This window comes from Tamandua tetradactyla, chromosome 12 (genome assembly GCF_023851605.1).
Source record: "Tamandua tetradactyla isolate mTamTet1 chromosome 12, mTamTet1.pri, whole genome shotgun sequence".
Lineage (NCBI taxonomy): Eukaryota > Metazoa > Chordata > Mammalia > Pilosa > Myrmecophagidae > Tamandua > Tamandua tetradactyla.
Genome location: NC_135338.1, coordinates 83,135,787 through 83,150,825, shown reverse-complemented (window position 1 = coordinate 83,150,825; position 15,039 = coordinate 83,135,787). Strand labels below are relative to the sequence as shown.

General features: G+C 44.5%; 1 protein-coding gene across 1 annotated transcript in view; it reads right to left on the bottom strand.

The window, feature by feature from the left end:
* PCSK6 (proprotein convertase subtilisin/kexin type 6) overlaps positions 1 to 15,039 on the bottom strand; it is a 195,625-nt gene that overhangs the window by 67,328 nt on the left and 113,258 nt on the right. Inside the window, exons 10-11 of the mRNA XM_077124015.1 lie at positions 12,768 to 12,871; positions 10,766 to 10,883 (exon numbers count right to left, since the gene is read on the bottom strand). Coding sequence (XP_076980130.1) covers positions 10,766 to 10,883; positions 12,768 to 12,871 — 222 coding nt within the window. The remainder of the gene's footprint in view (positions 1 to 10,765; positions 10,884 to 12,767; positions 12,872 to 15,039) is intronic.

The window sequence follows — 15,039 nt, the reverse complement described above, 5'->3', positions numbered from 1 at the left end:
GAGAGCAGTCTGCCTGGCACCTGGGCTACCATGTCACTCTCCTTCCCCGAGGTGGCCTCTGAGTTCTGGGAACCCCCAGATAAACTGGCAGAGGCTCCCCTCACCTGCCCAAGTCATTGGTGGTTCTGGAATTTATTCAGAGAGATTTCAAGAATGGGTTCTTGTGCAGAGTTGGGCTCCCATACCCAGACGCCAGGACTCTCCCCGCCATGGGGACAAGGCACCTGCATATGACCTCAGAGCTGCCTCCCTCCAAGTAGAATTTGGCGATCCCAGTTCCTCAACGACCTGGGGTTGGCAAAACCTTCATATCCCACTACTTTGTTTTCAAGGACTGGCTTTGAACATAAAAGTCATAATGCTGAAAAATAATAACAATCAACATTTCCTGAGCTCTGACGACCCGCGTGACACTGGTCTAAGACTTTACAATGATGAACCCATTTTGTGCTGAGAGAGATTAAGTACTGTGCCTGTGATAGTTTGGAGATTATACCCTGAAAAGCATGTTCTTAAACTCTGTGAGCCCATTGTAAATAGGACTTTTTGTTAGGGTTACTTCAGTTAAGGTGTGGCCTGCTCAATCAGGATGGATCTTAATCCTATGAACTGGAGTCAAGAATGAAATTCAGACCGAGAGAGGGAGAGAATGAGCCACAGAGGGAGCAGCCAGAAGCTGAACATCAACAGAACTTGGAAGAGAAGGGAGAGGCCAGGAGAGGCCGCCATGTGCACTGCCAAACAACAGAGAAGCCAGGGACAAAGGATTGCGGGCAGCCAGCCCCAGAATGCCACAGTCTTCTGGGAGAAGCATTGCCTTGTCAATGCCTTGATTTTGGACTTCTTCCAGCCTCAAATCCATGAGTGAATAAATCCCTGTTGTTTAAGTCAACCCACTGCATGGTATTTGGTTGAGCAGCCAAGGAAACTAAAACAGTGGCTCAGGTCACAAAACTAATGAAAGGCAGAGCTGGGACCTCAGGCGCAGGATGTTACCTCCAGAGTGTGCTTGGTCAGCCTCCCATGTCATGCTGCCTCATGAGAAAGTACCCACCCATTGCCGTTCTAGATGCCAGGAAAGAGGCAACTGCAAAGGGCACGGGTCTGAATCTGCCCTCCTGTGCTGAGCATGCTGACAGAGGCCATAGTGACTGGACCACAGTCCCGGAGAATCAACAGAGCTATTATGTCCTGATTTCCTCGAAAAAGGATCTGCCCTGGGATGGAGATCGATGGGGACTCTCTTTACAAATCCAGTGCAGTTTCAACAAATGAAAGGGAAGCTGAGGACAAACCCGAAACCTCAATCATTCAAGTCATTTCCCCAGGATTTTCTAACATGCTTCCCAGATGAAAGAGAAGCAGAATCTATACCAAAATGCTATTCCTGAATCCCCACTGAGCCATCTGCCCAGCTGGGCTATCATTGCTTACACCTCCGGGAACCCCAGCCCTCACCATGATTTGCAAATCGAAGAAAGATTGCATTCTCTGGCGCAGATAGGACCACCACCCACCAGCATATTAATAACTCTCGCCACATGGTTTGCACTCCATTTATGATGGGGACCACTTTCCCCATTACACCCTGACTTTCTTCTCGGGAGGTGGGGAGCGTCTGTTGAGAGTCTCTCAGGAATTGCATTGCTTGGCTTTACTGGGCCTGAGTCATAAAACACAATCAGAACAGTTATACACAATGATGTCATTCCCACAGAGACTCTGTAAATATTTGAAAACACGATTTGCATGCACCATAAATTGATTTAGAGATGCTGACTTCTTTCATTGCCTCCCCCTGAGTTTTACCATCTGTGTTTGCATGGCCAGCAGTGGCAGATGCAGAGCAGGACGGGATGCTCTGCTCGGTTCCTGTAGGCTCATGTGGCTCTCCAGGAAAGTATTCCCGAACCCCCTTGCTCTGAGAAGAAAAAGGCTGGTGGGGCTGGTGGGCAGGGGAGGTCAGCGAGGCTCAGTGTGAAGACAAGGACATAGGAAAGCTGATGGACTCAACTAATAATGCTTCCTGGGCTCTAGAAACGTGGCTTCCAGTGTAGACCACAGACCCAGGAATAACTCCGACTCAAACACCTAACACTTGTCCAGGGCAGAATAGCCAGGGGAAGTAGAGGCAGCAGTAAAGCCATAACAATGCTTTATAAGCTGGCTTCCCCTCCTCATTTGTCAGTTGCGGGCGAGGTTGGGGTGGGGGTGGGGGTGGAGGTGGGCAATCACTCTGTTATAAGAATAGACTTCAATTCCAGAGAAGAAACAACCCAGTTGATAATTTTTAAGTTATCTATTTAAGACAACATGAACCATGTAAAATCAAACATACCCCAAACCCACTTCTCATCTGCCCCACTCCACTGTGTCATAACGTAAAGGAAAAAAACCTGGCAACAGATGAGAGTCGATGAAAGTATTAAGGTCCCTTGTTGCAAATATTTTTATTCCTGCTAAGATGTCTCCAGTGCTTGCAGGAAACAAAGGCTGGGCTGGGTCTAACCTCTCAGGGAGTCTGGTTCCCAGGGTTCCTCCAGGTGTTAACAGCTCAGTGGGACGTTCAAAGCACAGACTTTACTCTCCTGGGGGCCAATAGCCCCGAACCCACTGCCTCGGGGAACAATTCATTTTTAGGTGAAATCTTTCAACTGTGAAATCTCACAGCTTACTGGCCGATGTGCTTTCTGGTTTCCAGAATGAGAACTCCAGGGCAGAGTAGGAAGCCCAGGGCAGCCCCCAAAGGACAGTGGGGCCCCCTCCACATAGGCTCTTATGGGTTACACTGTGTCCCCCCTAAAGATATGCCGAAGCCCCACTCCCCAGTACCTCAGTGTGACCTTACTTGGGAATGAGGTTTGTTACAAATGGAATTAGGCAAATTAAGATGAGGTCACACTGGGGTACAGTGGACCCTCAATCCAGTATGACTGGAGTCCTTATAAGTGGAAATCTGATCATAGGCAGAGGGCGAGGATGCCATGGGCTAGCAGCAAAGGACCAGAGCTAGAAAAGGTAAGGAACAGATTCTTCCCTGAGGACTCCCAGGAGAGCGTGGCCTTGCGGACACCTTGATTTCAGACTTCTAGCCTCCAGCACCATGAGACAAAAAAATTCTGTTGCATATAAGCTCCTCAGTCTGTAGGGCTTTGTTATGACCCAGAACACTAAGAGATCAGCCATCATTTCTCCACATACATTTTATTTCTTGTGTGCCCCCTGAAACTCATACCCCAACATCCCAATTCAGGGACTTTTAAAATTTGCTTAAAAAGTAAAAAAAAATAAAAGAGGCTTTGATAGAAAGTCCAAAGTAGAACTGGTGAAGCCAGATATCTATCAAAAGGCATCACTTTTTAAAGATTCATTGAACTTCAAGATGGAAAAGTGAAACCATCAATGGAAAAAATGAAAGTTATTCCCTACTTTACAGTTATTTCAAAGATAACACAGAAAATGCCAGTCAACTACAAGCTAATTCATTTTTTTTTTAGGTTAAACGATGTATAGGGACTACTTTGTCATGCAAATACAGCTAAGTTGTACTTGATTGATGAAAACTGATGTGGAAAGATCATCAACTTTCCAAAGCAACTGAAAATGCTCTTCTGCTACACAATTCTAAAATTATTGTCTGTGTATACATAAAACCTTCTTTCAAGAATCCTAAAGGAAACTATGAAGTTAAATGAACCCAACAAGACCTGTTTCTAGACTGAAGCAAGGTGTAAGTTACTGGAACTGCCCTGCTTTTCAAAGATCTTTAATGATAGAGAAATGTCACTTCCTGTTGAGCTACATTTCAGACTTAATTACTCCGATACTGAAGATGTCCTCATTTCCTTCTAAAATCTCTTGAATGGCTTCTTTCTCCTGAGGAAGTAGAGGGCCACCAACCAGCAGCCCTGGTGTCTCTAGACGGCTAATACATTGGTCCTTGATTTTCCCCCAGGGCTCTAATATCATCTGATACCTTGCAGTGAAGATATAGAAATTCCTCATTTGCTAAATTCAAGGCTCTCGTCAAATCACAATACTTAGAATCTCATGATATCAGAGTAACACACAGAGCCAAAGAGCACTATTTTTAAGTTAACCAAGTGGCTAGGAAGAGTGGGAGAGAGTGGCAAAGGGATGAATTCCTCCACCTTCGGGGACCTCCAGTTTCCCACCTGTCTTTCTGCTCCAGATGGGAAGCTATTTACAAATCTGGATTTCTTACTTCCATCTTGACTATGTTTCTCCGACTTTGCCTTCAAGGACAGACCTGGTGCAAAGCATGGTTTGACAGAGGGCATGCTATCATGTTGCCCAGCTGACGGCAAGAGCCCTGCAGGGGCTCATTTATGTGGTTCTTAGATCAGATTGAGTGGGGAGAGCCACTGGAGGTCCCCCAGAATCAGAGAGTGGCAGTACCGTTCCCTTGGTTGTATATGGCATCCAGCCAGAAGGGAAAGGGGCTGCTGAAGGGACAGAGATTATTTGAGGAAAGGTCAACCAGGAAGACCATTCACCAACATTCTAAGGGTAGTTAGTGGAGTGGAAAGGGGTGAATTGGGGCAGATTTGTTAAATTAAACTGTAAGAAAGCAACTTGGTCTGTTGGAGGGCACGAAAGACCTGTATAGTGATAGAGAGAAGCTTCTGAGTCACTTCTCAGATGTTGAGTTCCAAGATGAAAATCCTGCATGCATGGTCATTTGTGGCTGAGGTAGACATTATTTCATTATTCTGTATATTTTTAGATTGATATTAGTCCAGACTCAGAATTTTCATTGGATTAAATTACTTTTGATCAACAAACCATAGCACATCATTTTTACTTAAAAAAAGAGGCGTATCTAGTATATTAATTTAGAGAATACCATTCAAGATTCATTGGATATGAAGTGTTTAATATACAATGTTTAAATTTATAAAATCCATTTTTCTTTAGTTTGAAATGAGGAGGCCAAATTAACCGACTTTAAACTTTCCTTTCAATTCAAACATTAGAAAAATCAGTTTGATATAGGGGAAGGGGGTAAAAAGAGACAATAAAATATATTATTCAAATTCAAATACTAATTTTAGAAGTAAGTAGCCTTTTCAGTTTGGGAGAAAAAAAGTTTAATGAAAAAGTAAGCCAGAGGTGATAGGAAAACTTTGGTCATGGGTGGTGGTGACAGTGGGATAACACTGTGAATGTGATTAAACTACTGAATTATCGATGTGAAAGTGGTTAAAATGGGAAATTTTAGGTTGTCTATATGTTTACCACAACAAAGCTCTGACTTAAAAAAAAAGTCATCTACAAAGGGTGAGGGCAACAGGAAAACAGACAGCTTATTAAAGTTAACCAGTGTCTGCCAGGGATATCAGGAAGCAGGACAAATGTCACAGGCCATGTATGGTTACATCCGGGGCAAGATTGTACAGCACCTCACAGGTTTTCTTAGGGTACGCAGCCATGCCCTATATAATAAAGACATGACAAGTATGGGCCTCTTGTGACACCCAGGTATGCACAGGGGTTAGATGCCCTGGAGGGCGGTGATGGGTGGCATCAGTGAGGGGGAGGTGGATAGGAAGGGAAATTGCAGAATAAAGGGAGAGCCCAAAGGAAGGAGGGCTTTAGCTGCTTAAAAAGAGGTCAGATCAGGCTGTGGGCTAGACCACAGTGGGGTGCTGGTGTCCTGCTGAGCTGGGACCCATCCACCCAGGTGTTCCCTCGGGAAGCTGTAGGTGTGTGGCTCTGCCCACTTGCCTAACTAAGGTGGCTGCGGATGAGACCTAGGGCTTGGCCAAGGTGCTTTCCTGCCGCAGGAAAACTGGGATGGAGGGACAAGAGGAAAGGCCTGTTGGGGGACGTGGAGGTCTCTTGATTTGGGTCAACATGGACTGAGCTTCTAGGATAAGCTCCTTCCTAGGGGGACGGTGTACCCTGGGGAGACAGCCTGGGTTTGTGTTTAGGCCCCTGAAACCTAATGGCGTGACGTGGGCTGGAGCCTTAACTTCTTTGTGCCTCAGTTTTCCCATCTATAAAATGGGGATAAAAGTAGTAGTCAGACCTCACACCCTTGTGAATCTTGAATGAGAAAATGAGTTAATAGGCTTAGCAGAATGACTTATAACCATTTTCCATCACCTATGATGACTTGACCACACATAGTTATAAGAAGAGTTTTTAGAAAATAATGACCATCCCATGTGATCTGGTTTACTGAAATCCCAGAATGCGGTTAATCCACAGTTAATTCTTCAACATCTATAAATAGGTCATCGACTTTTTAGATAATCCTTAACATCCAAAAGCAGCATGCTGGCTTTTAGAACTGCAGTATTGTTTTTTTTTAGTAAATGCTTTAAATACAGGACAGACCAAACTAAACTGTAAACTGTTTGAAAAGGTAACCTTCCAAACCAGCTAAGACTAAAGGTAAGCGTAGGTAAGTTCTTGTTGCTTTAAAAGACTCTATTTTTTGTTGTTATCTTCCTAGCAGGAAGTCATGGACCCAGTAAACTGTTTCACAGTAGTCTGGATTTTTAAAGAAATAAGGGAAGTAATGATGGGAAAAATCCTTAGGGTCAAAATTGATATTTAACAGAAATTATACTAAGGCTGATTTTTATTTTCCCTTGAAAGAGAGCTATAATAGCATTCATTTTACCCTTCTCTATTTAATACACACAAATTTTTAAATAATATTGCCCAAGCAGATATCACTGGAAATGAGCCTACTTACCTTCCTTTGTTTGAAGAAAGGTTCTAAATAGATTAAAGCCATTTGTGCCCTGAAGTAGGCACAAAGATATCTGATCTTCTATCACAGTACAGAGCCTGGGTCCACTTACATTTTCATCCAGTACTATCTTAAGGAACTCTTAACAAGCCATTGTCTTTCACAAAAGGGCCTGCCATAAAATTCAACTGCTTTCCCCTTTGCCCTTGTATTCAGATGCTGCATTTACCACAAACTACCTATGCCAAGCCCAGCCCCGTGGCCTACATTTTTGGGGGCTCTGTCTGTTCTGGGGTCAGGGGAGGGGAAGCTAGTAAGGAGGTTGCTTAGCCAGATCTAGGAGGTCCTAGGGGGCGGAGAGCCTAAACCCACCGGCGCTTTACTAATTCCCACCCCCACCCCTGCGGTCCTCTCTCCTGACCTCTCCTGGAGGTCATCCTGACCGTCCTGATTTTATCCCCAGAAGGCTTTAACAGGAGTCTCTGACAGAGACAAATGCAATCCCTACATGCCCGAAGTCTCTAGACCTGCAGTGTCCAGACAAGACATGCCAACGTGTCCCTTCCTTTCTGGCTGCTCCTTTAAATCTCACAGGGCGTGGGCTCTCTCCAAGTGAAACAGCATAAACAAGGAGCTTCCCCCACTGGACTGTTTCTGCGGCACCTGTACTGGCCTCCCTGCTTCCCTCTCTCGCAGCCCTCATCAGACTAGCTGGTGGCGTGGCTGCTCCTTTCCTCCGGAGAGTGGACTGACAGCAAAAAGGGGCTGAGACACACCCGCTGGGCCAGTGTGCAATACTCTGGCTCACCACATGGACACCAGGGACAGCTGGACGTCAGAGCTGTGCGGTCATTCAGAACCATGGTGGACACAAGGCCAGTTTCTGAACGCCGGCTGGGTGCCGCCGAAGGTAATCACAGGAAGGGGGACCCACTGATTCCCTGGGTCCTTGCTAGCAAGGATCTCTGTCCTTGAACATTCCCACGTCCCAGAAGTGGACGTCAGGTTCAGGGCTAAGGAGTGGGAGTGGACAAGAGAGGAGTCCCCACTCTTAGCTCCTGCCTCTGCACACGGGCATCTAGCCCCTGCCTCAGCCACCCTCCAGGAGCCTCCTGCAGAAATGCAGGCATGTCGGCACGCCCTCCTGGGACACCCACACTGCATGTTCAATGGATGGGGTTCCCTGGCCCTTGGACACACCAGGGGGCCTCTTCCTTCTATGTAGGAGGAAAGACAGGCAAACATATCACCCACAGCGCCCACAGGGACACACGGGAGGTCCAGAGACTGACTCTCTTGCTCTCTATTTCTGCTCCTCACCATGGCAAGCAGCTTGAACCAGATTGGGGATATTAAGAAATCCCAGGATTCCACCACGAGAGGGACAACCAGACTGAGATAAAGACAGAGAAATGTATGTGGAGAGGGAGCAGCTAGAAGGAGAGAAGATAGGGGAAAAGGGGAGACAGTTCCTTTTATTTTTAGGCCAGACAATCCCAGCAGTTTGGGCAAAGCTAGACAAGAGCCCTGATGAAGGAAATTGGCCATAATGCCTAGGGGTGAGCTCAGTGGCCATGGTCCAAATGACTGCTGATGGGCAGGCGGGTCTCTGCAGCAGGGCCAGCTGGCATTCCCTGCCAGGAGAAAAAGCCCAGCTACAAAAGGATGAGCCCACCTTCCACACAGGATGATTTCTTGGTCTGGGAGCCTTTATGTCATTGGGAACTACTGGGCTGTGGTATTGCACAAGTGATTTGGGATAACAGGTTAATTGGATATTCCAGAAAGGGTTTGAAACTGCTCACTGTGAAGCTGATTTTTTTTAACCAACAGAAGTCTGATTCTTGCCCTCTATTGGAATTTGCAGAGTTCTTGTTTCCCTCAAAGGACAAGAACAATGTCACACTGTGTGTTAGCGCCAGTTTCCTCAACTTCTGCTGTCTAGACTTGGGGTGCTTTCACTTATAGAACAAAATAAAATAAAAATAAAAACAACCGTTAGCCCCCAAGGCACCACTCGACCATCTTAAAGTTATTTCTGGCAGAAGAAAAATGCGGCACTCGGGGGCTACCCAGAGGGGGAGGCCATGGAAGGAAGAGGTGCTGGGCCTGGGTGCTCTCCAGCCTGAAGCAGCAGCAACACCTTTCCCTGGTATTTGATTATCCATCTTTCAGGCATTTTCAACAAACAAAGCACAAGAAAAGCAAACGGCCTCCTTTATCTCATATAATCTCCTGCTGCCTTTCGAATCTGACAGTTGAAGGCTGCCCAGAGAAAATGATGCTCCAATGGGCCAAGCTTGAGACCTGGTGGCTGGGGCCTTAGCCTGCTTACCAGGCCATCACTCTTGGCAACTGGCTGAAGGATGAAAATGTAATTTCCAAAAGATCCTTCTGGGGGTCTTCATCCAGCAACTCAGCCAACAAGTATTTTCTTAATTCCTGTAGTATGCAAGGCATCTGCTGGCAGCACTCTTCTCACAATTTCATTGCAAAAGAACCTATTCCTTATTCCTATCCAAAGAAGAGGCAATCTAAAAGATCATAATCTCTATTTGTTGACAAATTGAAATATCGCTTTTATCTTTCATTTCTTTTTCAAACACACATTTTCCAAAGGTAATAAATAGTTATAACTAGAAACATGTTCCATTCTTTAGCAAATAATCAGACCTATGGAAATACATTCTCCATCTTAGATGGGAGAGCTGCAAACAATCTGATTTCCTGTCTAAAGGTGGTAGGGTTATAGCTACCTGATTTACTTTAACAGCATTTTTTCCCCCTAAATAAATATTTCAATGAACAAACAGAACTGACTTAGAAAAATTTAGTTCAAAGGGTGATGTCTGGAGTATCCTGACTAAGGAAGAAAGATGAATCCAGTGTCCAATGGCACAATGTTCAGAGCTTGTTAAAAAAAAAATCCCAAATGAATGGATAAACAAATGGCAGCATATCCATACAAGTGGATATTATTCAGCAATAAAAAGAAATGAGCTATCAAAGCCACAAAAAAATATGGAGGAACCTGAAATGTATATTACCAAGTGAAAGAAGCTAGTCTGAAAAGGCTATGTACTGTATGATCCCAACTATATATCATAGTGGAAAAAGCAAAACTATAGGGACAGCCAAAAGATTGATGGTTGCCATGGGTTGGGGGATGGGGTAGAAAGAAGGGACAAATAGAAGGAGCCCAGGGCATTTTTTGGGCAGTAAAAATGTTACAGTATAATACTGTAACAGTGGGTATACACATTACATACTTGTTAAAATCTACAGGACTGTAGACACAAAGAGGGACCCGTAATGTAAAGTAGGGACCTTAGATAATTACAGTGAATCATACTGGTTCATGAATTGTAACACATGTATCACACTAATGCAAGATGTTAACAATAGAGGAGCACGTGCGTGTGCATGTGTTCATGTGTGTGCCTCTACGGGAACTGTATGCCTACAGCACAATTTTTCCGTAGACCTAAAACTGCTCTAAAAATAAAGTTTATTAAAAAAATTAAAAAGTCCCAGGTACTTAACCTTAAGAAGTTTGCAAGAGGCCAGATAAAAGTGACACAGAGCTGCTCTGCGGTTTGGATAAAACCCACCCACTGCAACAGAGAAGAAGTCAGACGCTGACTCCTGAAAGATTCTCACGGCAGGCTTGCAGGCAGGTAAGATTGGACTGGGGCTAATTCTCCACCCTCAGGTGGGTGAAGACAGAGAAGACACTGAATGCTGCCCCTTGTTATGGCCACTGGGCAAGGCAGATCCCCGGCGTGGCCAGCCACAGAGGGATTCGGGCTGAGGGTCTGACTCGCTGTTACAGAGCAATCGATAGCAAATGAATGGTCCTGGATTAAGAAACTATTCCTTTCCTGGCTGCATAATCCACTAGAGAACATGCAGACACATATACGCATGCACTGTCATGCATATATTCATGCACATTTCCACACACCTGTACAGGATTCACGTTTTAATCCCCCCCATACAGGTGTGTCTGAAAAGTGCCTGGGTGCTGGAGCACAGCCTCACCTGGTCCTCTTGTCGGAGGCAGCGATGCACATGTGCTGGGAAGGCACAGCTTTCCATTTCTTTGCTTCCACAACCAGAGCTTCTGCGTCCACCAAACCAAAGCCATACAGATGGCTAACTGAAAGGACAGAAGCATCAGAACTGGGCTCTCCTCAGCTCTTTTCAGGAAGGATACATGATTTGCACTCTGCTTTGCACCCACACAGGGCACCTTATCATGGAATACTAGGTCCTGGGCCAGACCATCTGTATCACCCCAAAGGCTTCAATGGCCCTGGGTTCTGTACTGACAGAGCCCCCAGTACAGGGCCAGCTACTCTGGTGGCTGCTTGAAGGTCCAAGCTGCTTTAATCTTTCTCTGCACAAAAACCCTTCAGTTTAGGAATGAGGAGCAAGAAACAATCTTCTTTTGGTACAGGGTAGGAGAAGTGCCAAAAGCCTAGTACTTTTCTTTCTCTAGATGAGGTCAGGTTTATTTACATTAGAGGGACTTGTTCACATCTATGACACTGAATCTTAACCCAGAATAGAGAAACACAATCTGAGATGTTCTGATCCATGGGACCACTGTGTGCAATGAACACAATAAAACAAGGTCATGGTCATCTTTTTTTTCCCCCATTTTCCGTCCCCACTGATTTCCCATGCTGTCCAGAGAAAGTAGTATTGCATAATCCTCACACCAAGTGCGTGTGGATTGGCTGAATCCACTGATTGGTTTGGTCAAGGCAGTATGGTTTCAAAGTTTAAGAGGCAAGCTCAAGAATTAGATACAATCTATTTTCCTATTGAATTAGGTCAAAATTGAAATGTAGGTCAGCTCTTGTTACTGTTCACTGCCATGACCGATATTTCTGCAAAGCAAAGATGCAGTGGAACCAATCAACGGCCTCCTATGCAAAGGAATGTCTCTGGAAACTTAATGTAATATACTTGACTTATGTTTTATTTTACAGATAGTCATGTCAAGTTTGATGTTAAAATAGTTGGACCTGAGCTTCAGAAATAGAAAAATTAAAAAAACACCCCCCATAAAAAATACAGTGGCTGAACGTAAATCTTTTCCAAGTATCTCTGTTAGGAATCAAGACAAACTAAGCCAAGAGAGCAGTCCTATAATTACCTGCTCCAGAAGCTCCAAATACTAGGGTTATAAACCTGAGCGTGCATTGGTTTTATGGTTCCTCAGTCTGCCCCAGACTGGGCTGGGGGCGGGGCCTACAACTGTGATCTCATCCAGATAGAGCTGTCTTATAAGTTACTTTAACAACACAGGAGCTTGTTGATGGAAGTTTTATAGTTAGAAAGTCACTTACATAACTATCTCAATGCCCTGATTGCACAGATGAGGCAACCGAGGGCTGGTTTCAAAAACTCAAAGCTACTGAGTGCTAAGAATGCAAGGTGCCCTTAGGTTTCATACAAACAAACCTCTTGTATTTTAAAGATCATGGATTTTTTTGTGCACTGGAAAAATTATAACCACTCATCAAACCCATGATGACAATGAGATAATAAAATTTCCTTTTGAAATATATATCTTTATGCAAGAAAAAAAAGGAGGGATGAGTCCATTTAAAGAGAACTATTAAATCATTATTTCCAGGTGGTACCTGGATATGGCAAAAGTCATGGTGTTTAGGAAACCCTGTCCTCTAAGGACTTTAGGTTTCTTGTTCAATGTCAAAGCAAGGTTCCAGGGTACTTTTCTTTTGTTTTGGGTGCATGGGCTAGGAATCGAACCCAGGTGTCCCACATGAAAGGTGAGCATTCTACCACTGAACCACCTGTGCACCCCAGGATACTTTTCTTAAATTGCTGAATAATTATTTGTAATTCTGGTGACACACAATTCATGCTATTTGGGTATTCTTTGTGAAAAATTCATATCATCCCTTGACATAGATTCAAGGTGCCCATTCAGAGGGCTGGCCAGCATGTGGGGACATACTGGTCCCATCCCTGCATATGCGTCCAGACCACGGGGGACTGCAGGTCGCACCTTTGTGTCCAGCCCCGTTGACTTTCCAGTCGTTTGCCTTCAGGTGGGCTGGTCTGGACGTCTTCACTAGCAGGTGCTGGACGTCCCTCCAGGTCAGTTGGTTGCTGCAAGGACACAAGGACAGATAGCTGAAGCCCACAGTGGTCAGATCAGCACATGGGTCCGTTCCCAGAAGCTGTGAGGGGAGTCAGCCCTGAGTCTGGACTGGCATGAGTCCCAAGGCCCAAAGACCACATTCCTTGGCGGTGCTCTATTTCACAACGTCTTTGTAAAGCAGAGTTTGCAGCAATTAAACTCTGAGATAAAACAGCACAATGGGTGACCTAAAATCCATAACCATTAAAAACCTCACCTTGCTGCCAAGCTCTACTTAATGGATATGAGGGCCATACAATAAATTTTGGAAGTAGCGAGGAGGAAATGTTTAATGCTACAGTAATTATTCATTAAATATGAGTTTTTGCCATTACAAACAAATGGTGCGGTGCACAAGAGTGTTCAAACTAATCTGACCAGATCTCACCCAAGGCATGGAATGACCGACTACAGATTTTATTCAAGGGGTTAATAATTCTCAAGTTAATTTTATGAAATGAACAGAATATAATGGAAAGAATACACGCCTACTGGGACAAATACAGCAGACTTTTTTTATTCTCCGCCGATTTTTTAACACCTCTGAAAGCAGGATCCATCTTAAAAACGACCCCTGTCTACCAAGGGTAACTGCCCTGAGCGTGTTGAACTGGGTCCTGGCAGGCTATATCATCATGTCTGAGTCTAAATAAGCCTGGGAGAACCCTCGATAATTATAAAGCTTCTAAGCAATAGGGACGCTTGTGTCATCGGCAGCACTTAGGCTTTCTTTGCAGTGAATAGATGGTGCATCTTATAATCCATTGCCTCCTGGACTCAACAGCATCTGGTACTTTTCTTACCATCACCTAGCAGAGAGTAGAGTAAAACAAAATCATTATTCTTTTCTTCTGGTCAGTGCTAATTGTCATGGATTCTGAATAATTGAACATATAAGCTTTCTGCAAGGCTACTTAAAAATTCAGTACATGTAAGACCTACATACAAATCATCAATAAGATATGATTTTTTGCTACATTAAACTAATGGTAGAATGAAAAGCAAGATGTATAGCATTACAGTTTCACTCACAGTTTAAACAGAGATATTTATGAGTATTTTATTCCTTCTTCGGGCTATTAGACACTTACCTTATGACTTTTAATCAATTAGAAAGTTAACCAACAATGAATGAGCACCTATTGTGGAATAGACTTTAACTCCCAAATGCACCAAACAAATATTCTTTCTTTCCGGATGACCTTTTTAAGGGACTTGTTGGAGTAGGGCTTACCAGAAAGATACTTTATATTTTTGTTCACAAGTTTAAACTGTATTGTTTCTTTTTTTTTTTTTTTTAATAAAACGGCATGTCTATTCCACGAGTGCTCCTCTAGCAAACATGAACACATGGCAAAAATAAAGCCTAGAGTTGCTACTGATGCTCAGAAGGGCTGTGAGTGGAAAAGCAAAGTGCTACAAGTGTCCTAATGGGTCCCTGCCCTGGCCACAGTCATCACAACCATCTCCCTGTGATGTACACACATGTATACTCCCTCCTTCGGGCTCTCACTTCCCAGGCTCCAGCCCCTGCCTCCTTGACTTCTCCAACACGTTTCAGATGCTGCACCCATCCCTAGCTTCCTTGGTACCTCACCCTGCCATGTTTCATCAGCCCAGTTCCAGGCCTTTGCACAGCAGATGCTGACACTGCTCTCCTCCCCCTGATCCACTGCTCTCCCTGAGGGCCTACAGCCAACCTATTTTTTAGATGAAGATTCTGAGGGCCTGAGTGGCCCAAGGCCTTGCACTATACACATGCATTGAACTTAAGACAGAGCAGACCCCATTAGCTGTGTGACAAGGGCAGATTATCGCAGCAAGTCAGTGGGGCCTTCCCAGTGACGGCCACTCCAGGGAGTTTTATATTTAGGTGCTGCAAGACATGAGCTTCAGAGGTTAGGACAGAATGGGGCCAGAGAAGGAGAATGGGAGGAATCATTTTATTTTAAGGAAATCCCACTGCATTTTTGACTTTACAATAAAGTCACAGATAAAGGCCTATGGCAAATATGTGCAGGAAATGGTGTTGAAAACGTTTTTCAATGAAGGAAAGATGGATAGGAAGTCTCAAGACTGCCCCAAACTGTGGACTCTCTTTGGACAATCCTTATACCCGAGGGCATTTCTTTGTTCC